The sequence below is a fragment of the Rhagoletis zephyria genome, unplaced genomic scaffold, assembly GCF_001687245.7.
Source record: "Rhagoletis zephyria isolate East Lansing unplaced genomic scaffold, Rhagoletis_zephyria_1.1 Rzeph_scaffold_01574, whole genome shotgun sequence".
NCBI lineage: Eukaryota > Metazoa > Arthropoda > Insecta > Diptera > Tephritidae > Rhagoletis > Rhagoletis zephyria.
This window is the reverse complement of record NW_016158658.1, coordinates 82,872-107,415: the sequence shown is the minus strand read 5'-3', so window position 1 is coordinate 107,415 and position 24,544 is coordinate 82,872. Positions and strand designations below refer to the sequence as shown.

Sequence of the window (24,544 nt, the reverse complement as noted above, 5' to 3'; positions counted from 1 at the left end):
CTGTGTGGCATGCCACATTGCGCACGCCATAAAAAGCGCAATAAAAAATTGCACTTGCAAAAGTATATTTCAAACAACTTTCTTGCTCCACTTTTCGACATTTCATGCAAGCGCAATTTCTTAGCAGCATTTTCTTCCTTTTCGTCTTTTGTTTCATTTTAAGAATTCACTCTTCTCAAGATACTCTCTTTCTATCTTTCGTTTTTTAAACGCTGAGTAGCCGCAATGAAATAAAAAGTCACTAAAATATTGAATGCCAATACGTATGTATACTGCAATCGGCCAACCAGCCAAACGTTCGACCTACCGACCGACCTGCAGTTGAAAAAAATAAAATAAAAAAGCTGCCACAAAAACCCAAGAAAAAACCAGAAATGTTATAAAAAACAAGTCGGTTGTGAAAAGTAGAATATTGCGAATATCGCCAGTTGGCTGTTAGTGAACTAGTGTATGCAGCAGAGAATAGAAGAGGCGAATAGAGTAGCACTGCACTTGAAGACAATGGGAAAAGTTTTGGCAACGCGGCATTAAAAAGACATTAAAGCGCAGCAAGCGAAGACATTCTCGAACAATGAAAGCCGAAGACTGCAGCTGCGCATAGCATGCGATTGATATAAAACTTCAAAAATGTGAGAGCAAAGTAAAAAATAAAAATAAAAATTTACCAGTTATCTTTGCTGTACATTGAATTGTAAGTGGCTTAGTAAAGTACTCAAAAAAAAGGACGCATAAAATAAGATAATGGCTATGAACAAAGGCCAAAGCAATGAGTGCAGGGTGCAGTGGCTACTTATGCCTCGAAGTTTAAGTGAGTGTGGCGGCCGAACAGTTTTAAGAAATTGGAGGTTGACTAAAAGTTAAAGTTGCGAATGAGTTACACAAATTTCCTAACAGAAACTTTTTCTCATGTTTCATCCTTAGGCGCGACTACTAACATCAAGCGCCTAAATGCATTCTATGTACTGCTGCATGTGCGAAAATTTCCTCCATTAAATTTATGAAATTTTTGTACATGCACTTCTCAACTGCCATGTAACAAAAATTTCTTTAGTTAAAATTTAAAGGCACCTCAAAGTATACTCGCCCTGATGCATCCGCCGGATAATCCTTGCGGAGTTTTCTGCTAACTCTCCGTGGCTTACAATCATGCAGAAGTGGTAACAGTTCCCTCAATATCACAATAATCATTAATCGTACAGTTGATTACGATTAATTAATTTTAATCAGTCATCGCGTTTAACATTTTAATCGTTAATCAGATTAATATTTTGCCAACACCGATTTGATCATATAAGGTCTGAATCAGTACTGCAGCAAGATAAAAATTCGATGAAGAAACTGTCGTCGCTTGCGAATATGTTCCTGGAAAGGAACACCGCAAAAAAACTGTTGAGGTCATGGCAAATGCGAATGCATTTGGAGGTAAGATATATCGCATAAAAAGTTACTTTTGGCTGACCTTAGCACTTTTCAAGCGCCTTTATCGGAAACCTATCTGGTTCTGGGAAAGAAATCAATGGGAACGTTTTAAAAAAATATATATTTCTTTTATTTATTTCATAAGTTTTCCTTTTTTACAGAATATCATATTAAATTTTATTTTTTTTCAATAAAAAGAAATTATGTAAAAATTTTTATTATAAAAAATAAATGAGGAGCATTTTGTAAAACCACGAATCTGGTCTATTATCGGAGCACTCACAAAACACTACATCAAAGTTATCTTCATAAGATTTAAGGCGTCCTTTTCACAAAATTATAGGCGAATAGGGGAGTCCGCACGGAGTCTTTGCGGATTATCAGCAGAAGCTTTCTGGGACTCCGAAATCACTCATTGAAGGAGTCCTAAAGGCGCACTGTTTTCATATATATTGAAAAGGCACATTTTTCTGGCGGATATGCTCCTTTGGGACTCTTTTTGGAGCCTACCTAGGAGCATAAGCGCACCGCACAGGGAGTACTAATTGTGCACCCTGCGGAGTCCGCTGGTTGGCTGGGTTTAATTTCTAAATCGCCATATTAGCTCATTTCGGTAATGGAAATATTTTTTGAACATATATCTACATTTATATATGTTTACTCGAATATAAGTGTTTACTTAATATTTTAACAGTATTTTAATTCACTTATCCTAAAAATTTGATCTTCTTGCGGCGAGTTTTACCTTATTTGTTTTTTTTTTCAACTTAAAGCATACTTCGCACACAACATGTTATGAAAAAACTAAAGCTAAAGAAAAAATAATAACTGTATAGCCGACAATCGAAGGAAAACTTGCTATAAAAACATAGACTTTGAAAGAAATAATATAAAATGCATTTGGTGCACACACACAATGTGTCATGCTGCACAAGAAAAATCCAATCAAATCGAATCGTATTATGTAACACTTGTTTGACTGCAGCAAGTGCATTGATAGCAATAATTGAATAGATAAATATAAAGCGATAGATATTACATATGGTCTTAATATGAATTTTATACTGGATATATACATGCACGTACATATATTGAACACACTTAACGTATGTAAGTACGTACTTGTGTGAAAAAATATGTTTAGCACATATTGAGCAAAAACAAATGTATCAATATTTTAAAAAAACAGCATACGGATCTAGGAAGTCTAGGTATTTTTGCAACATTTGAGTGGTCACTTATGAAATTCGGTTATTTGGTACCGCACCTACAAGCTGCTTAAGTCGACACCTACGCAAACATATAAATAACCGGGGTATCCGTGTGTCCACTAGTTTTTTTATATAAAAAACTTAGCGAATAACAAGCTGCTCATAGATTTCCTCGTAAAGTTGTTATTGAAAATCTTTAAAGATACATTAAAAATTTTGGATATGAAATTTAAATGAAAATATTTTATTAAACCATGCAAGTTAATCCGGTCACAAAGGATGCGCATACACTTTGCACCTTTGTTCCAGGCACATTGGTTTTTTGCTTTCTTTATGATTGTTTCATTTATTGTACGTAGAATAAGCAGAAATGTCCAGCTAGTAGCTTTATTGAGCCTTTTAATGCCCCTTCGCCACGCAGTGGCAACAAATTGTAATTCAGCATCCGATTCTTGCAGCTCAAGACTTCCAGTGTTTATACGACGTAGCAACTGAACACCCATTCGAAAGCAAGCTAATCTAATAAGTCACACCCCCAGTAATGGGTCGTGCACTGGGATTTGTACGGACATGTATAAAAGACTACAAGTGAGAACCCGGTCGTCTTATATAGTCGTTCACCATAGTCAACGAGCGCCTCGCCACAATGCGGGTCAAAGCGATGGTTTTGAACATCTGTCCCGATACGATAACAAAATCGTGGTTTGTAATTTCGGTCTCTTCGTCGAAAAATTGATCTTTTATGACGGAATATCTGATAATGGACCGTGAGTGCTCAAGTTTGCCGGTGCCCGAAAATCATCCTTAGTGCTGCTTCTTCTCTTTCATCTTCGTCGACCGATTCACTGTCTCCAAAGGCTACTTCTAATTCTGCATTTGCAGAAAACTCTTCTGCGTCAGACATTTGGACATCTCTTACAATGGGCTCCTGCCCGTCCTCAGGAAAAATAATCTTCTCCTTGTTTCACAATAGTGTCAAAAAGAGAGTTCATGTACGCCTCGTCTTCTGCAGCACTCAATCTAGAAAAGAAAAGGCATTACAAATTTTAGTTTGTTAAAATATTTAATTATATTATATATGTTCTGTTATCTTTCATATGCACTGGAAGACAGATTGTCGTTGTATGTATTTTGAAGCCCATTTCTTCAAGTTATTTACATACTTGAATTTTTTCGCGGTTAAAATATTAACATTGCTCATTGACAAGCACTCAAACAGCATTGATTTGAACCCACGACAGTTACTATTATGCCTCTTAAATATTTAAACCAAGTAAGTGGACAAACGGCAACCCCGGTTATGTATTTACCTGTAATTTTTTGGTTATGTGTTCTACGGTTAGTATTGTCTTCTAATGTTAAGCCAAGATCGACGTAAATTTAATTGAGTCTTTAATTTATTTAGTAACAAGCAGTGCCTGTAAATTTTTTGACTCACTGTACGCTTGAATTCAATAGAAATTAACTCAGCTGTCGCGCAACATTATGCCTTACAAGAAAAAGTGGATCCTTTTCCTGTGCATGTAATATTTGTATAAAAATTAATGACTTTCAACCACATTTCTCCATTGCTAAACTCCAAGCTAACTAACTTTACCAATCTACGACGAAAAAGGAATGCGCGCATTTGCAATGTATGTATAAATGTAGGTAAGTGCATATGTATGTATATTGCATTATACATTATAGGTCTATATATGAGGGCATGTATATAGTATTTGCACTCAATTGCAAATGGTTTTACTGTCAATTCACTTTAACCATTGATTGAGGGATTTGCCTAAGCGCTGACCTTTACTTTTACTTATCATTGAAAGGCTGCTGCTTGTGTCAGTGCTATGTATTTGTAGGAAGTCGTTGTTAACTACGAAAGAGCATTCATTTGACGCTTTTGTTCAAAGCTCAACTGCATTGGCATTCAACGAATGGGGGGTAATGTTTTATTGGTTTTAACACTAGCACATACACACACATATACTCAGCCATGATATATTCAGTAAATCAGCACACCAGTGAACGTTAAGATCCACAGCTACGCTACCATCAATTTAACGCTGTGTGGTTGTCCACGTTACAACGTTAGTTAAGCGAATTGTTGAATTGGTCCGTTAATTTCAATTTTGTTATTATTGTTGTTGTTCATGCTATGTACAATTCTCGGTGATTAATGTCTAACTGGTAATGACGCTAATTATTCGCCATGACAATAAAATAACACATACATATGTATACTACGTAGATACATATGTAGATATCTATACAGATTACCATAGGTTTACATAACTATATACCTTTGTATTTCATTGGGTTACTTAAAAAAAGTTTGTTTAATACAACGATATATTTCGAATAATTTGTGTATGTGCTGAAAATTCGCAATTGTAGAAAGTTTCTATTTGGAACGTTAGGTAAATTATTAAATTCTTCTTAAAACTTTTATAACAAACTAGATAGCCCTCACCCACTTCGCTGAGTGTATGAAATTTCTGCGTGTAATTTATTTTAATAAAACTCAACATACTTAAACTATACCAAAAACAGGAGATTTTAAATTGTTTATATTGTGACACATATACATGTATTCAAACTACCAATACTACGCTTCTAAGGTATAAACAATTATATATTAGAAAGAAATTCTCATGCTGATGTTATGTTATGTTATCTTATGTTGTGCTATGTTATATTATGTTATGCTATGTTATGTTATGTTATGGTATGCTATGTTATGTTATGTTATGTTATGTTGTGATGTGTTGCTTTGTTTTGTGATACCTGGTGCTGTGTTTTGTTGTGTTGCGTTGCGTTTTATTGTTTTGTAATGTATTGTGTTGTGTTATGTTATATTATGTTATATTCTGTTACGGTTTTCAAGGCATTTCAGCTCAATTCACTTCAATCAACTCAATTAATATCAGCTCGGCTCAGCTCAGCCACCTAAACTCAACTGCCGTATCCATAAATTTTAAAACATTTTTGTTAATAAAATATTCTTATTAACAACAGCTAAATATCGCCTTTTTAGAATGTACCTATCGTTACCTTAGTATAGAGAGGCCCTATCTAACATCGTCGTTGAAATGCAAAAAACCGAAATTAACTAAAAATTTAAAATTCACGTTTTGATTGGTTATATAATTATGATTTCATCGAATTATAGGTAGGCGCATCGTTTTATGAAGCAAAAGGAAAATTGCGCATTAAAAACTAACCTTGAAAATCTTTAATTTCAGTGTCATATATTTTTTGCAAATTTTAACCTTCCAATTTTTATTGAAAATGTGGAACTATTTTTTTTAGCATTTGTGTTTTCATAATAGGTAATTAAAAAGAGCAATGTGTTTGTGTGTCTAAAAATGAGAATTTATTTAAAGCAAACCCATTTCTGTGTAGGTATTTTTTTTTTTTGCGGCGTGAATGTGTAAAATTTACGCATACGAATTTATCACAAACAATTTCTTTATGAAATACATATATTGTACATACATACTACATATTTGCTTTGTGTAATTGTCTTGAATGCGAAAAAAAATTGTAAATTAGTTACAGTCATAACACCGCATACAAATATTTTGATAACAAAAAGTTTAAACACGAATTTAAATGAAAAATTAATTTTTAATCTCTTATTTTGCGCACACTTCTCTCTTTATATTTACAGTTGCTTCACGTGATTCCTCCAGTGGTGGCAGCAGCAGCTCGGGCAACAGCGGCAGCAGTAATAGCGGCAGTAGTAGTAGTGGGAGTGGCGGTGGCAGTGGTGGCGGACAAAGCAAATACCCGGTGCTCGTATTTGTACATGGCGAATCATATGAATGGAATAGCGGCAATCCATACGATGGCTCAGTATTGGCAAGCTTTGGTCAAATACTCGTTGTTACAATTAACTATCGCCTGGGCATATTAGGTGCGTATAATTTAAGTTAAAATGTTTAAATTGTCTGCCTTGAGACCGTTACACTGGTATTGATGCTAAAGGTGCTAGGTATAACCGAGTCGATAAACAGACACAAATTGTGTCTACTGTGCCCTCAACTCATCACAAAATTTCATCCAGCCATAAAGGTGCTATAGTTTTTAGAATAGATCTCCGGTCATTGATGTCGTATGTAGCTCTTATTTCTCCACGGCCACAAACTCCAGGAGGAGGTGCAATGATGTATCTTTGGCTGACTCACAAAAGCGACATGGATCGCTTCTGTTCTATGAGCCTACAATTATCATACAAAATGACAATATAATTAATAGCTTCTATCGAATGTCCGAAAAGTCTTTCTGTAATTTTTATGGAACCCTTTTTAGGGGAATGTGACTACCTCTAGTTCTCATCAGTCCATCGGCGATGAAAGCCACACCAGTTGGGAAGTTATTTAGGTTTGTGAATCGAATCAATTCGGCAGGTTGTGCGATTTCAACCAAAGTCACCTTGAACTAATTTTCAATGGGATTAAAATTCGCTCGGTACTGAGTTACAGAACCTGCCTGAATATTTTTATACATAAAAGTTACCAAATTCTGCCGGTAGACGAAACCAAAACAACAATTTCTTAAGGCTCGCACTGAGCTTTTATTACATTTTTGCATTTCACTAATTTGAAGCCAAAACGTTCGAATTCGTCTTCTCATAATGAATGGTTAGATTTGGCCGGTTGCTAGCCCCGTGAGGACCAATTGGAGACACCTTTAGGGATGCTGTTATCGAATATTTGATGAAGCATCTGAATATGCGTCACATTTGTAATAAATAATTGTTTGATAATCTAAAAATAGATTAGGTTAAGTTAAATTATTGGTTGCCCCAGATAAGGGATGCAATTGAATAATTAAGAGATTGGCGTTATGATACCATGAAAGCTATATGGAGAACATCAGTATAGTCAGAGAAATTGTGCGAGCAATCACCTAATAACGAATACGCTTATCTCAATGCCTGAGAGCTCGTCAGAGTTAGTCATAAACTGAATTCCAGTCACACAATGGGTCACCAGAACCCCCTCCAAGAGCGGGAGCTGAGGCGTTGCAAGCATAAGAAGCTCCATTAACAAGGCGGATCTTGCAATTGCGCATTTGTATCTTGGTTTGAGCCCAGCGCTCGATGAGCCTAGATGACCGCGGCACGACAGAGCTGTCCCCAGCTGCCTTACCAAGTCTTCAGCCACGCACTTTCCTGCTATGTCACTGTTACTTGGTACTCAAATGCGACTGGAACCTAAACATGTTTTTTTATTGATAGCTCTCGGCAAAAAACACCTCCATTAACCCTGCCTCCAAGTTTTTATCCGTCCGTGAAAAAGCTCACCGCTCCCTTCCTTCACTTGAGGAAATGTAGGAAGGGACGGCGCTTCTGGAAGCCATTACGGAGATGCAGTAATCTGTTTGTTCAGGGACGCAATCAAGGCCCTCCAGAAATCTAGATTTCTGCCAGCAAAGCAATTCTCTGTGCTGGATCCAGTTGCTTAGCAAGTGTAACCACCAGACAAAGGTTCCGTAAATAAATATAGGTTTAGCTATGGTTTCATAGAGCCAATGAATTACTTGGCTGAGAAATCACACCTCCTACCAATAGCTAGCCTGCAGCAGTGTCAGGCAACCGACGGCTTTCTTGCCATTTCATCAAAGTTGGGCTTACACTACAGCTTCCTATCCAGTATCAGACCTCAGTGCTACACCGGGGCCCTTGTACATCCTACTAAATAAGACCTGTTCCGTCTTACAGAGTTGACTGCTAGGACGAAGTTGGACGCTGACTTACTTACCAAATTCAGGTAGCCTTGAGATGAAAAAGGTCCCATATGCGATCAACCGGCAGCCGAGTTTCTCCAGTTCCTCGAGAAGTTCGTTTATAACAGCAATCCCGCACAGGCGGAAGAAACCACTTTCTTGCAGAGTACCCTTATTAACGCCAGGACAGTTTTGTCGCGAAGTAAGCGCTAAATGAATCTTACTATGTTGGTTTCAACGCTTCGCTTATGCAGGGAGCTTATTATTATCTCCGAAATAACCTTCTTGAAGACCACTCGATGTCGAAGGAGGCCTCTATTTTATAACGAGCATATTGAGCTCTTTAAAAACAGTCACGAGGAATCCCCTTTATGAAGTGCATGTCAATCAGTCTCTTCAGGGTTTTTAGTAAAAACGAAGGCCGACTGATTGGCGTGCAGTCGTAAGAGTAAATACGAGAGTCCTTACTGGCCTTCGGGATGAACCTAACACTCACGAGCATCCAAGACTTGCGGATGTACGCGTCCTCACGCAATTCACGTAAATATTTAGGAGACAGCCAATTGACGGAACACCTCTACAGCCTTTTGCAGCTGCACAGGTATTTATGATGCCATTGGTTCGCGGAGAAGAATTTGTCGCCCATGCCAGTTGACGATAGTCCAGAAGGTCAGATAGTGAGGTGCAACCCGCAGAAGGTAGCCCAATGGAGATTTTTCCTGGGATTACAATTTTTCAAATATCAATATATTTATTTTAGAAAATGGAATATTTAAGCGCATTTGCATTAGCCCTATACATTTAAAATTGGACCACGAAATACAAATAAAGCGCTAATTAAATGAAATATTTGAAAACTAAGCCAAATACGAAATAAAATTCAAATGCGCGAACAATCATAAATTTACAACACTCACTACTAATAAAATTGTTCCTGGCATGCAACAAAATGTGTACTTTAAGTATCTACGCCTGCTCGGGGGGGACTGCACTTAAAAATTTATGCAAATGTGCTATATGCAGTGCGCACTTTATTAAAAAGCACAATTAGCGCACAGATTGCAATGACACAGTGAAACAGTGTTAATGTAACTAAAAGTACATATGTACGTTTACATATACATACATATGTATGTATGTACCCCTATGCAAGCACACATATGCGATTGCATGTATGTATGTATGTATTTACATGTGAATAGCCGCTCGAAAAAAATTGAAACTTTTACTACTATTTAGCTTCGCATGTAGCTCTACGTAATATTCATTTGTTTCCTAATTTGCATACGAAATTTGCTTGCGAGCAATGCAAAGCAAAACCTTTGGTGTTGCTATCGTTAGCAGTAAGTGCGTTGGTTGCGGGTGTAAGTTGGTAATGTTGCATTGCCACTATTGCGGCTGCTGTTAGCGTGTTGCTGCTGTTTGAATTTATAAATGCAACTTTTGCTTTTATGAATTTTTCATGAGGCACCGCACCACACAATCAACCGACCAACCAACCAACCAACCAACCAACCAACCAACCAACCGACCAAACAACCAACGAACCAAACTGGTCGTTTGCACTGCACACACACATATGTAGCAGCATAGCAATTCAAATTGTTTCCGCCTGCTATGCGCACAAATGCGAATGTTGGCTATAAAAGTAAATGAAATTTTTCATTTAAAAAATTCAACTGAATTTCGGTTTTAGAAGGTCGTACAGAAGGGTATGGAAGTGTAAACGTGGGCGCACTAGTGGCCACCAAAAAGGGGTGGCAAGTATGCCTTGCATGCTAAAACACGGCTGCCAGTTAAGCCGCTGCAAGCGAATTTGTCGCATCTACTAAATGCAGCAGCTACAGGCACACACATACATACATATATGTATGTACTACTGCATAGTTGCAGCTCTAAATGTGTACCCTATGCACAAACAAAAGGAGTGCGGAGAAAAATCTCCTAAATGTATACATATTCATTTTTTTACACCTGTATAGCACAGATTTGCTAAAACAAAATTTGCACATCGCGCGCGTCGTGTGTGGCAAGTGGCGAGTGCTAGCGACAAAGCCAAATATGCACTTGTTTACTTGAATTGCTGCATGTTTGTGGGAGCATAGGCGAAAAAAAAAAAAAAAAAAAAAAAAAAAAAAACAAGTTGTCTATGCGCTTTTATTCAAGTGCATGCGAGAATTTGCCATTTCCTGGTATTCTAACATACACTCAGCTAGATACACTAAGCTAGATGCATACATAAACATGTGCATATACACAAGCTCTTGGAGGCATATGTACGTTTGTATGTTCGCTTAGGACTATGTGCCCATCCGTAAGCCTTAGTCCAAACGCCAACGTGCTCCGCATATGTAAATGGTTTAAGCTTTAGCGCATTTCAGTCATCCAACATGCGATAAACATGAGTGAGAGCATCCGCACAGCATCAACACGATGTTGACCTAAATGCAAACATGCNCAATTTTCACAAAAAAAAAGAATTATTAACACAATGTTCGGTATGGTTTTGCTTTATTTAGTTTCTGGTTGCAATTTGGCATACCTAATGTGCATGTCTGTAAAAATTCTGGAGGTATAGCCTCCCATATATCCTTGGTTTGCTTTCACAGCTCACGTACTCCATTGGACGGACTTGGATACTTAGTAAGATGCGCTTTTAGTTGATTTCGCAAATTCTCGATGAGATTCATGTCCTCGGATTGTGGAGGTCATTTCAAATTAGCAAATTTCTGCTTTTGTTCCAGTCTTTGCGAACATGTGCAGTGTGTTTTGGTTGCTTTTTCAGTAGAAACTCTAATTTTTTCGACTACATCTTGCAAATTTTGTTGAAATATGAACAGATACGTTCCTTACGCATAATAAGTACAAACGGATCAACAACATTTTTGAAATACAACCCCAAACTAATATTGACCGACCACTGTGATTCACAGTTTGCCTTACATGATGCGCTTAGGCTTAATTTGGGCCTTTGTTCCAATACCATGCCCGGCCATCTGCTTAAAAGCTATTAATTTAGTCTTGTCAGACCACATAAGCCTCAATTAAATCTTAAAAATGTGTTTTTTATTGCGTTATGTAAGGCCTAACATATCCCAATAGGCAACGGTCCGGTTTTCGCGCGATGCAGCAAAACGCTGCCCCACTCGCACATGTATTTTGATCAAATTTGCTTTTTTCTTCTTTTATGATCCATTTTGCTCAATTTGGCAACTTTTCGCCTCACTATCTACTGATTTGCATTCAATTTTAATACCTTAAGCGCTTCTGTAGTAGTGCCTGCAGCGTTACTTGCTACTAAGTTCACAAGATATCGGACTGTAATATATTTTGACAGACTTCCTTTGTCCTTAGTAACACTTTAGGCTATATTTTTTCTCAGTCTTAACATTTTCAAGTAGCAAATTCCACAATTTTTTGCCACTTTCCCTGCGATCCCGCCTTTTCGCTGTAAATATAATATTTACATTTATGTTTCCTGATTAACCATATTATTTACTGGTAATCACTTCTTGAATAAATTACAATGCAGAAAAAAGGCATCTGACTTCCAACTAAGCAAAAGATAACTGTAAAATGCAAAACTGAGAGTGAGTGCAAAACTGTAACATTTGCCTTAACTTACATTTTTGTCTCCAGGTTTTTTTATTGTTGTTGGATTGACCTCAAATCGTTATGAGAGCGGGAGTAGGGGTGTACCAATAAGAATATACAACAAAAGTATGAAAGTCGTTAGAACTATGAAAGATAGCGGTGGCTGAAATAAAAAGTGTTACATCATGTTACAGATTTGCTCGTCACTGTATGTATGTACCTGCATATATGCACACCCTCGTACATTTAATAGATTCTTGGCATGCATTTGCCATATGACAATTTAAACATTCCATAGCCAGACAGCATAAAATGGTTAACAAATATTTTGCTTAAAGCGTTGTTGTTACTCAAGCAACGGCCAGAGGCGAGTTTTTCGAGTGGATATCTACAAAATGTTTGCAATAATACTTTTTAGTTCTTTCGAAAGTACTTATTTGTACATTTTTGACATCTAAATAGAATTTGCCTTAAATATATTATGGTTCACTTGTATAGTCGCAGAACTTTTTCTCTAAAAATAATTGAGTTTAACCCTGAAAATGTAACCTACGACGAATCGACGTGCACTTTTTTGAAAACCCATTCTCCATCTCCTTCTAATTTATGACACGGCGGCCATATTTCCACCCAACTCGTTTGGCTCACACTGCTTCGGGGACATATATGTATGTATGTGTGTATTATCTACTCGGGTAAGTGCGCTATTATCCGAAATACTTTCCTTCGAAAGATGCAATGACCTATGGTTATCTTTTGCATAAGTGTTGGTGCCGTTATAAAAAAATGTTGTTCCCATAAGTTTATCGACTAAGCGATGAACGAATATCACGATCGGTTAGTGAGATCTAAGATTTTATGCAAGTGTTGCGTTGCAAGATAAGTTGTGCTGTGAGGTACTGAGGAGGTACATAAGTCCACCCACCTGTGTCAAAACTGCTACTGAGAGTTCCCCACCCCCACCAAAAACCCGCTTATATAATCAAAAAAGGAAAGCTCTTAAAGGAAAAAGAGGCAAAAAGACACTCCTACACAAAAAAAAAAGTTTGTATATATGTATGTTTCTTTAAAAGTGCGGTTAAAATAAATTTAGCAATTTCTCTCCTTGCTTTGGGACAAATTCTAACCATATTTGACTCGTTTTGTTACAAAAGATAGATCCCAATTTTTGTATAATTCAAATTATTTATTTAATGAGTTAAATGAAATTTGTATTATAAAATCAGTATAAGTCAAAAGAGTTGATATCTTAACATTATGTCAGAGGGTTGCCACCTGTTTAAAAAATCAAACTCCATTTGAATTGAGGAATTATCCTTTTTCTTCTATGGCTCCGTAACCGCCTAAATGGTTTTGGCCGAGTTCAACGAAGCACCCCAGTCGTTTCTCCTCTGTGTCAACTGACGCCAATTGGCGTCACTCCACTTGGCCTTTACATCACATCCCTCTTCCTCTGCTACCACCAGCGGGTTCCGAGTTGCATACTTTCAAAGCTGGAGCGTCGGTGTCTATTCGAACGATATGGCCAAGCCAGTGGAACCGCTGTATTTTAATTCGCTGCACTATGTCCACATCGTTGTATACTCATACAGCTCATCGTTCCATCTTCTGCGGTACTCGCCGTCGCCAACGCGTAAAGGCCCGTAAATCTTTCGCAGAATCTTTCTCTCGAATACTTCAATTCTGCGTTGGATTTTAATGCTGACATTATTATGGATGTTAATGCTGGTTTCCAAGTAAACGAAATTCTCTACTTTCTCGAAATTATAACTGTTAATAGTGACGTGAGTACCAAGGCACGAATGTGCTGACTGCTTGTTTGGTGACAGGAGGCTTAGGCTTCCTCAAGTAACCCCCGAATTTACCAAGAATAATATTTTTCAATTATATTCAGGCAGTGTCGAGTTTTGTAGTTGGAAAGTACACTGTGTAAATTTTGTTGCAAAATTCCAAATAGTTTTTTTTTTTAATCAACAATTGAAGATTTTTTCAGTGTTTTGGAAATCTTTATTTTTCTTTGGAAGTAAGTGTCCGAATGAATGAGCTTTTTTGGGTGCAGATTTAAAAAAAAAAAATAAACTACAATGAAATTATTTGTGTTAAAAAGAAATTTTTTTTGCATTTCAATAATTTTTTTATGAAAAATTAAACACTTAAGCAATTTTTGCGCCTGGTGGACGAAAATTTTTAACAACTTCTGTAATAAACATTTCTGCATTTATCTATGAAAAAATTCGTGCATTTCGATATAGTTTGGCAGGAATAAATTTTTATTTGCCAGCGTGCGGGCGCGACTCTCGTGGTTGGATCGCGCGCAATCCGCGCTGACTTCTTGCACAAGAAATAAATGCACGTTTCAATCGTTCCAGTTTTATTTCTCATGGTCGAATTTCGCATGCCCGCGGGAGTCGGGCGCGCAAGCTGGCAAATAAAAATTCATTCCCACCAAACTATATCGAAATGCACGCAGTTTTTCATAGATAAATGTAGAAATGTTTATTACATAAGTTGTTGTTAAAAATTTTCATCCACGAGGCGCAAGAAGAGTTATCAATTGATAATGAAAAAATTGAAAAGCAAAAAATAAAAAATATTTTTGTAACCAAAATAATTTCATTGTATAGTTTAATATTATTTAAATCTGGACCCAGTCGCTTTGCTTCCTTATCTAACTCGGAAAAAAAGAACAAGCTCTGCGGTTCTCATTACCGATGATGTCAATGTCATCGGCATAATAAAAAGGGCGTTTTCAATACGTATTCATCCTTCTGAGCCAAAAAAAAAAAAAATTATTTTTTTAATTCTACAGAATTTTTCTTTCATTTCATGTCCATATTTTTATTCTATAATAAATTGCATTTTTAACCCTATGACTAGCATTGTGGTCTGCCAGACCATTTTGAAAAATTTCACATTTTTTGGCAAACTTTGACATTAATAATTTCTATCATAAGATACTACTATATTTAGTATAGGACGATAGTGTTAGCTTCGTTTCGGTGTAAAAAAGCAGATTTTGTGCAATATGTGCACTTTTCCAAGTTGTGGTCTCTCAGACCAAGCTAAAGAAACCCATTACAATACCAAATATGGACTTTTTCTTGTCATTTATCCTCCATCTACTTTAGTAGAATTCCAAGAAAATTTATCTCAATATGCCCCGTCTTCCTCAGATCGGCCGAACCCTAACGCGGGAACCCTACCAGACACCTGCTTTCCGCAGAGCCCTCTCCTAGACACGTCAGACGAAGTTCGGAGGCTCATAAAGCAACCTCTGTACCCTACAGCTTAGCGACAGGTCATAAACGCCATTCGCAGGGAGTCGGTATAGACCTACACCAACGCCCGGCCGGTGAATGCCGTCTAGGGAATACATTCACATGATTTGAATGAAACAGAGCCTAATCTACCTCGGGAGACTTGCACGACCATAGCCCTAACGCTCTGGCAACTGCAGCAGGCTAAACTGCTACCTGAGTGGGATGTGCCCAATCAGCGTCCGGCTTGCAGTGAGTCGCCTCATTTAATAAGCGTTGTAACACTTTCGATATATCCAAAGACTTTGTTTTGTTAGTCCCACGTATCCAATAGCTTGCGATGTGTCAGACCACAACGTATGGTTGAACGTATTTCAAGTCAAGTAGTCGTAGGGTTAAACAATTTTTTGAATCAAATCATCTCTTTCAAAATGAGAGAAAAACTAAAAACGCAGTTTCATCATGTTTGGCCAGTACGTTCGCTAGCATGATGATTGTTTCGCGTATTTTGAAATTTTATTTTTGAGTTAAAAAAGTGTACAATAGTAGTCAAAGATATGAAGTTAAGTTTATAATTGTGATGTCCGGTTTCACCAATCAATTTTAAAATTTATTGAACTGCTAAAATTTAAAATATCAATTTTTCAAACAAAATTGTGATATTAAAAATTTTAAAAGTCTGATAAATTTAAAACTGATTAGAGACACAGGGCATGGGTGCCTTTTTTCAAGTATGTTTTAAAATCAACCTCATTATATACCTTATATGATACCTACATACATAGAAGAGAATAACTCTACAAAGAACTTTTCGCCTTTTTCTAATTGATTTCGAACACCTAATTGAAAAGTGTTAAGTAATTATTTTTTTTCTCTCTCTCCATAGGTTTCCTAAACGCAAACACAGATCGTTACTCAAAACTGCCAGCCAACTATGGCCTAATGGACATTATTGCTGCGCTGCACTGGTTGAAGGAGAACATCGCTGCCTTTGGTGGTGATGCGCAAAGTATTACACTGGCCGGTCATGGCACGGGTGCAGCGTGTGTGCATTTTCTCATCTCATCGCTGGCGGTGCCGGAAGGTACCAAACGAATAATAGCAGCAATTGCAAAATATGTGTTCAACGTAATAAATTTACTTTCCGCAGGTCTGCTCTTCAATCGCGCCATACTCATGTCCGGCTCCGGGCTGGCGCCTTGGTCGCTAGTCAGCAATCCCGCCAAATATGCAGCCATTGTTGCACATCATGTGAATTGTGCACCCGATCTGCCGCATGCACATCTCATGAAATGTCTGCGGGATAAGACGCTGGAGCAACTGCTGGGCGTACCCATTCGTCAGCCAGAATTCGGTTTTGCCTTTGGACCGAGCATTGATGGCGTGGTAATCGATGGCGGCGACTATGTGCCGCCAGCGCCTGGCTCAGCGGCTGCACAAGCTCAAGCCTCGACTGCCGGGAGTGGTGGCCTCGGTGGTGGTTCGGGCATTGCAGCTGCGGGTGGCTGGGGTACACCAGGACAGCTGGAGAATATTGGTAAGTAGCGATGATTGTTTGCAATGTGTGTAAAGCTATGTACATAAAGTGGTGAGCGGAAGAAATTTGTTTTTATGAAATTAATTTCAATTATAAAATTTCGTAATTAATTTCCGATTTAATTCACGTGTATGTCTGCTTTCAATTCCCTTTTTCCATGAATTTAATGCTTTACTTGGTTTCATCGCATCTGGTTCATCTCGTCTTGTGGCTGCCTTCATTTTACATTCAAAATGTATTACGGAATTACAACACATTATCGCCTTTGCTGCATCCGGTTTCTCTGATTGCTGTCGCTGCGGATACGCGGATATGCATTTAATGCCATCCTCCAACTCCACCGGCGTCGGCTTCGGTTTGCTCGTGATCTCAATTAATTCAGTATTAATGAGGAAAACAGCCATTAACAAGTTGTCAAGGTATGTAAACTGCGACGGATTTATTTACCAATATTTGCGTATGTTTGATTGTGTTACTGGATCTGTAAATGTGTGTACGACTATTTACGTAGGGCAAGAAGGAAGTAATTTGGTGCTTGGGGAATAGGTGTTTGTCCACGTTTGTAAATACGCAAAAATTAAAGTGGGTGTTAAAAATTATATAGGTAACCTACCGGTCTTACACACGCACATATATATGTATAACATCCCCGTAGCGAATGTCATACATTAGTCACTTAAGTGTCTTTTACGGCCATGTTACGTCTTAAATGACTTTGGGCTCCGTTTATATAGAAGTAGTTCATGACTGTTTCATAGAAATGATGCTTTAGTGGTTGATGTCCTCTGCATGACTTTTTCCTGCAGTGATCATTAATGGCTTTCAAGCGACAGTATGCTGCAACGGACCTTGGTGACTTTCAACTGACAGTATCAAGATGCAATGGTCTTTGGTGACATTAAAGTGACATTATCGCACAATCTATATATATAAAAATGGTGTAAAAAATGTATAGTAATTCATCAATTGAGAACGGTTGGGCCGATTTGGCAAATTTTTTTTTCAGTTGTTCGTAATTGCCAGGAGAAGGTTTTTACGAAAGAAAATTTTGGGAAAACCCTCCGGTGGACCAGGAACCGATCTATTCGAAAAAATCGTATTTATCGTCCGATTTGCTTAAAATTTGGTGCGTAGGTAGGTTTTTGCCCAGATTAGCATATAGGAAATTGCTGGAAATTCGATACCTGTATTATACATATGCGTGCAATAGCATTGAGTCATTGTTTTACAGCTCGAAAGGAGTTCGAAGGCGCCGGAAACATGCGGGTATTGGCTATTTAACAATACTTATTACACAGGCCAACAACAATAGGAAAAAAAATTATGCAGCAAATGTTAACGCTCTTTTTGACGTAAGCATAAAGTTTCCATCAGCTCCAGATTTTAAGAAAAACGAGGTCAAAGTGTCAAAAAATCGCGTTTTTTGCAATATTTGAGAAGCTCTAGCAAAGAAACAAAGGGTGGTAGAACCTCCCACTTAGGCGTAGATTAAAGCAAAAAATCTCAACCACTATCCTTGCAAATTCTTGCACCTATGCGTGATGGTCACTTATCGTCATTTGTTGAACAGAAAAAACTGATTTTGGGAAGTTTGAGTACCTACCGCAATTAAGCAAAAGGTGTTAGAACCTTCCACTTAGGCTTATATTAAGGCTTGGACCTCTGACTTCAATCCCTGAAAATACCATTCCTGCACTTTCACTCTAAGGTCACCTATAGTCATTTGTTGAACAGCTAACAGTGATTGTTGGGCGATAAAAAGTAAATGAGTATAGGTGACTATCAGGGCAAGGTTTCAGGGATAGTAGTCTGCAGTTCTAGCTTAAATTTAAGCCTAAGTGGATGGTTCTATCACCATTTGTTTCCTTGCTAGATCTTCTCAAATATTGCAAAAAACGCGATTTTTTTCACTTTCACCACGTTTTTCTCAAAATTTTGAGCTGATGGAAACTTTATACTTACGAATTCGTAATCAGCACAAAACAGTCTATCAAAAACAGCTTTAACATTTGCGCGTCGAAATCGGTGTTGCCCTGTGTTACCGACACTAATTATATAAAGAGAAGCTCCTTCTTTTTATAAGAGGTGATGTCGTCAAAGGCTGTATCGAAATTTAGAAACCTACTGCAGACTTTCTATATATTAAGGGAGAGTGTTATCACCCATACATATCGAATTTTTCATAGCGTATATCTCGGAAATATTTGTAATAGTGTCCTGGAAATTGGTATAGTGATTTTGGGGCTACTGGAAATGGGGGCGTGGCGCTTCCCAAACATACTGAAACTTTTATCTATCCGTAAATATATGCATACACCCAGAACACAGTGTTTTTTTCTTTTTCGTAATATATTTTTTTGTTTATTTTTTATAGAAATATAGTTCATTTTGCTTTTGGGTAAGCAGTTTTGTAGTTCACTTAATTTTGTATCATAAAGTGCAAGTTACCGTTGATTTTTAAGATTTTTTTCGCTGATGATGTTGCGCATTTTCTCCATATAACGAATGCGTAAGAGTTTTTTTGTATGGGAAAAATGCCGAAGAGTGTCAGTATGAAAAAGACTTATTCTGGTGGGTGGACTCCTCCTAAACGACCGAAACGATTTTAATGACATCTTTTATGTGTTTGAGTAGGTTCACCTATAGTTTAAGTTCACAACTTAAAACGCCAGGTGGCGCTAGAGTAGACTTATTACTCAAAATCCTATTTCTGATCCGATTTGACTCATATTCGAGACATATATGTATTGGTAACGATAGGGGCAATACTATTGCAAAAAACGATGCGCAAGGTGGCGCTGGAGCCGAGTTATTGCTAAAAATCGTCAATTCGGAATATCAGAGATCAAAGTCAAATTACCCGCGTTAAATCAACCATCAGAACCATTGCGGTCCTTGCTTTACGTTGACTAAACAGAATGTGGACCAATGATACTCACCAGTTTGGAAATTGCCACCAACTATACTATACAGATTCAAGGACGATTCACAATCGAGCCGCAAGGACTTCTTCCCGGTATAACGTTTTCGTCAGATTATTTAAGACGGCAATGGAGGATATGCCTTCTGTCGACCACAAAACCAAACGTGAAAGTGAATTGCTGGCGAACGTTGGTCCAATTTTTTCATTAAAAAAATTAATTTTGGGCGGGACGAAGTTCGCCGGGTCTGCTAGTGTACATATATAGGTGTCATACAACCGACAACAAAGCAGTCAAACTTTCATTGCAGTTCATTTATTTAAGTATATGTTAATGTATTCTTTTAAAATTACATATATTATTAATTTGTTAAACGTTATATATATTTTCATATGGTTCTTGCTGATTTAAAGCAGAGGCCGTCTTATTTTGTTTCTTTTTGCTCCGTTTCATTGCTAAGCGCAGTTCATTTACGTAGTCTTCGTATGTAAATCCAGATTTTGCTTCTAGAAAAATTGAAAACATGTTAGAAATTTGCAGCTACAGGGTAAAAGAAGCCATTGTACCGTTGCCTGAAAAAGGTTGCCACCTGTTGAAAAAAATTTAATTCAAATTATTTAATGAGTCAAACGGATTGTTCAAATGGGGGTATCAATTGAAATGAGTTTGAAAATAATTTATCTCTGAACCGTATTGAGGACAGCTGACACGCATTAGTAACTCAAATTGAACATAAGTGATAATTTAATTGAAATATGTATCACAATGCCAGACGAAAAAGATCTAAAAAGATGTTAGTTGAAAAATACTTTTAAATAGGGTTGCCAACTTTTAAAAAAACCGAATTTGTTTTACTTATACAAGATTTAAATGAAATATCGAAATATTAGTGTGAAACGAAAGCGTTTAAAGAAAACTTTAGTTTGATAATACATACAGGCTCAGATTCAAACAGGTGGCAGGCACCCTTCTTCAAAAATATTTTGCCGAAAAAGCTTTCTTCAACTTTTTCCTTTTAACACCTGTATTATAATTTTTTATTTCACTTCTAATTAAATTTAACTGGCGGCAACCCTCTTTGAAAATATTTTAAAAAAATTTAGCCTTTCTTCTTCGAAGTATTTTATAAATAAATCTTGCTTAAACATTTCTCGCGCTTAACATCCATATTAAAATATTTCGTTTGGATTGCTAGTTAAATCAATTTTGAATTTCAAAAGAGGTGTTAACCCTCTTCAGAAATATTTCGACGTAAAGCTTTCTTTCGCGCTTGAGCTCACATTTAAATATTTCGTTGAACTTGCTAATTAAATTGATTTTGCAATTCTAAACAGATGGCAACCTTCGTAAAAAATTTTCCAAATGAAGCTCTCTTAAAGATCTATCGTTTGTTACTCATATAAATACAAACATTTCCTTTAACTTGTTAATTAAGAGGGGGTAGAATATCTAAACTGGTTACAGCCATCTTCAAAAATATTTATACAATGAACATTTTTTTAAACAGCCCTCGTCTAATGTATATTTCATTTAAGTAACTTGTTTATTAAATTGATTTTAAATTTCTCGGACGATGGCAACCTTCGCCAAAATATTTCTCTCGTTGGATACCCTTAGAAAGTATTTAATTTCACTTGTTCATTAAATTGATGTTGACCTCCTTATTTGCTGACAGCCCTTTCAAAATTATTTCAGAAATAAAGCTTACATAATCCTCTCTCATTTGACACCCGTATTACAATAATTGCTTTAACTTGTTCATTAAATTTGTTCTGAATTTCCAAACGGATGACAATCCGTATCAAAACTATTAGCCAAATGAAGCTTTATCAAAGCTTTCGATTTTATTCCCATTAACAATTTTTAATCTTACTTGTTAATTTAAATGAGTTTGCCTTATTTAACCTCTCTTTTCGATACCCACATAAAAAATGTAAATTACTGTTATTTTTCAACACAAATTTTCATTAACAACAGCCTCAAGCTCTATAAAATTGATGAATAAAAATTGTTATTAGGCCAAAAAATAACAAAAACATATTTCAGTTAACGTGTCAATTAAATTGAATTTATCTTTTTGTGAAAGGTGGCAAACCTCTTCAAAATTAGAGTAAGTTAGGGTATTGTGATATAGGTATACGTTTTTCGACTATTAATCCAAATTTTTTAAGGTAAACCTTCGTTTAACCATGCAATTTAATTAATTGATGCATTGTGCAGCATATTCTAAAATCATGTTCCTTTATAACAAGCATTTCGGAAGATATTTCATTNTGTGTGTTTAATGTGATATACCATATCACATTGAACCACTTTGACTATATCACATTAGCCAAACTCGAGTTTTTAAGCCAAAAAACTGTTTTTCAATGAAGCATACTGAAAGATATAAAAAACTACCTAAATTACAATTAAATATATTCACGAAGAACCAAAATAAAGTATTAGAGATCCAAAATCTACGTCAATTTCTCACTAATCTCTTTTCGCAGCGCGAGCTAAAATATTTGCGACCGCACAGTTGAAAAGGCTTTTGCACACTGATAGTAAACTAAGCGTTCAGAAGCACGCGCTGCCTTGCAGCAACAGTTTTTAACCGTTGCTGTTGTATTCGCGAAAAGATTCTTTTAACGACGTGCATAGTTTAGAAAATATGCTGGTATATCACTTTACCCACCCATATCACATTACCCTAACTTACTCTAATTAAAAAAAAAAACCGCTTTCGAACCAATTTTTGCTGACACCCATACTAATTAATGGATTTTAACTTAAAAAAAAGTGGCAACTCTCTTCAAAAAGTATGCTGTATTTATTTTAATTCAGGTCTTAGCCTATTCGTGCGTAAAATTTCATTGAATTATCATTTGAATTGGGTTGTAAAATTTTAAGTCTCATTTCGAGGTTGCAGCCAAAATATCTGTAAACTGAAAGTCAAAGTTCTAGGTCTTAGCTGCAGAGCATTTAAGTACACTTGACGACGCCTTTAGCCTTTAGTTTAGCAGCTTCGTAAACCATTTCTTTCAAGCTTTTAATTGCTTTAGCAGCACTAGTATGTGCATTGTTAATTCGAAAGCAGCTTTTGGTGTGCAACATTCACTAATAAAAAGTAATTTTTTCCAATTTGTACACCTGCATATATTTAATAGAAACTAACATTAAGGCAATGCAATCATACATGTCAGCAGTCTGTACGGGTACATACAATGGCAGGTAAACACAAAATGTTTCAATGTTTGGGAAAGCAACCTAAACATATATGCAAAGCAGCTTGTTGTTCATCGAACTAACAAGCAACTTGGTATCCAGAGGTATATATGTATATAAGAACAACGAAATTCTACGAATATTCATATACATACATAAATATAACAGATATCTATTCCCATTGAGCACTCATACATGCTACATGCGTGTACTTGTTGTCCTGGTATTTGTGTATATTGGGGCAAGGATGCAAGCTGTGTCAAAGCTAAAATTACATTAATATTAGCGCATAATTAGCGGAATCTGCTATTAATTAGTGTTAAATAGTTTTGAAGTGACAACATTAGCTCCAACGAAACATGTAACACTCAGACATTACAAATTAATCACATTCAGCACCCTCTTGAGCACTGTGGCTTGTGTGTTGTTAGTGATATACGTATAAGTATATGTAGGTTGGTATTATCGCACCCATATTTGACTACGAAATAAGCATGTATGCATATGTGTATGTATGTATTTGCAGAAACCGCCATAAGTTTTACGAAACTACAACCACAAATCATCTGCTTAGGAGCGCGTAATTGTATCTTTTAGATTCATTTTTCAATAGGTTATCTTTTTCGTCACCTACATACTACATTACCATGGCAACACAACCACATGCATTTGCGCATGTATGTATATATGTTTGCATAAACGTAAAGTAACCAACTGCTTTTAATAAACTTTTAATTAATTCCTTACTACCTTCTTCCTGTTTTTTCACTTGCAGCTTAGTTATTTTCTAAAGCGTACTTCTGATGAGATTTAAGATCACATATGTAAGCGTATACGCGCTACTCACGATATAGACATCTACGTACATACTTAGATACGTATTTATGGCTAGGTGTATGCATGATAATGTGAATTGAAAGCATTGGGGCGTCTAATTCGATTAGACTTCATCAAATGATATGACTAAGCTAGCTATTATGCAATTAAATCCACACTCAAGTAGTGATGATTTAATGAGAGAGGTGACATGCGCTTACCATACATATGTATATATAGAAACATATGTATATGTCAGGGATGACTCGATTTAGGCTTTTAGTTTAATGAATGTCAAATGGTTTATTAATATAATTAATATAAATGAATAGTAAACGAACAAAGTTATTTTAATGTAAATATGTGAACGCTGATATGCGCTCGTTGTGATGCGCTGTTCACCGACTCGCACCGACACGTCCGCTCTCAACGAATGTCCACGACTCACTACTCTGTACTTGACAGCTCGGCCTCTCCTGACATTTCGTCCGTCTCGGACGACACCTGGCTGTCTTCATCACTGATGTCGAGTTCTGGACCAAGAACACGCCATGGCTTCATATGATCGCTGCTTACTACGTTGCAATATCTTCGCTGTGTTACCGTATTGTCTGGCAAGTCCTCCACCACATAGCGATCGTAGTTCAAGACCCTTGTTATGATATACGGGCCCTTGAATGCTGGATCCAGCTTGTGCGACTCACCCGTTGCTGTGGGCACGTAGTCTACGAATACCAAATCGCCCACTTCGTAGTTGCGCGGCTTAGAATGCTTCTCGTCGTAACGCTTCTTCCAGCGCTTCCGCTCCTCGCTTATATTTACCGCTGCCGCTTGCCTCTTCTCATCTACGTTGATTTCATT

The 24,544-nt window shown here is 36.9% G+C and overlaps 1 protein-coding gene across 1 annotated transcript in view; it reads left to right on the top strand.

Annotated features, from left to right (window-relative positions):
• Nucleotides 1-3,390: 3,390 nt before the first annotated feature.
• Nucleotides 3,391-24,544, top strand: part of Nlg3 (Neuroligin 3) — a 50,469-nt gene continuing 29,315 nt past the window's right edge. Inside the window, exons 1-5 of the mRNA XM_017618202.1 lie at nucleotides 3,391-3,397; nucleotides 6,292-6,537; nucleotides 16,089-16,286; nucleotides 16,353-16,739; nucleotides 17,122-17,158. Of these exons, the coding sequence (XP_017473691.1) occupies nucleotides 3,391-3,397; nucleotides 6,292-6,537; nucleotides 16,089-16,286; nucleotides 16,353-16,739; nucleotides 17,122-17,158 (875 nt within the window). The remainder of the gene's footprint in view (nucleotides 3,398-6,291; nucleotides 6,538-16,088; nucleotides 16,287-16,352; nucleotides 16,740-17,121; nucleotides 17,159-24,544) is intronic.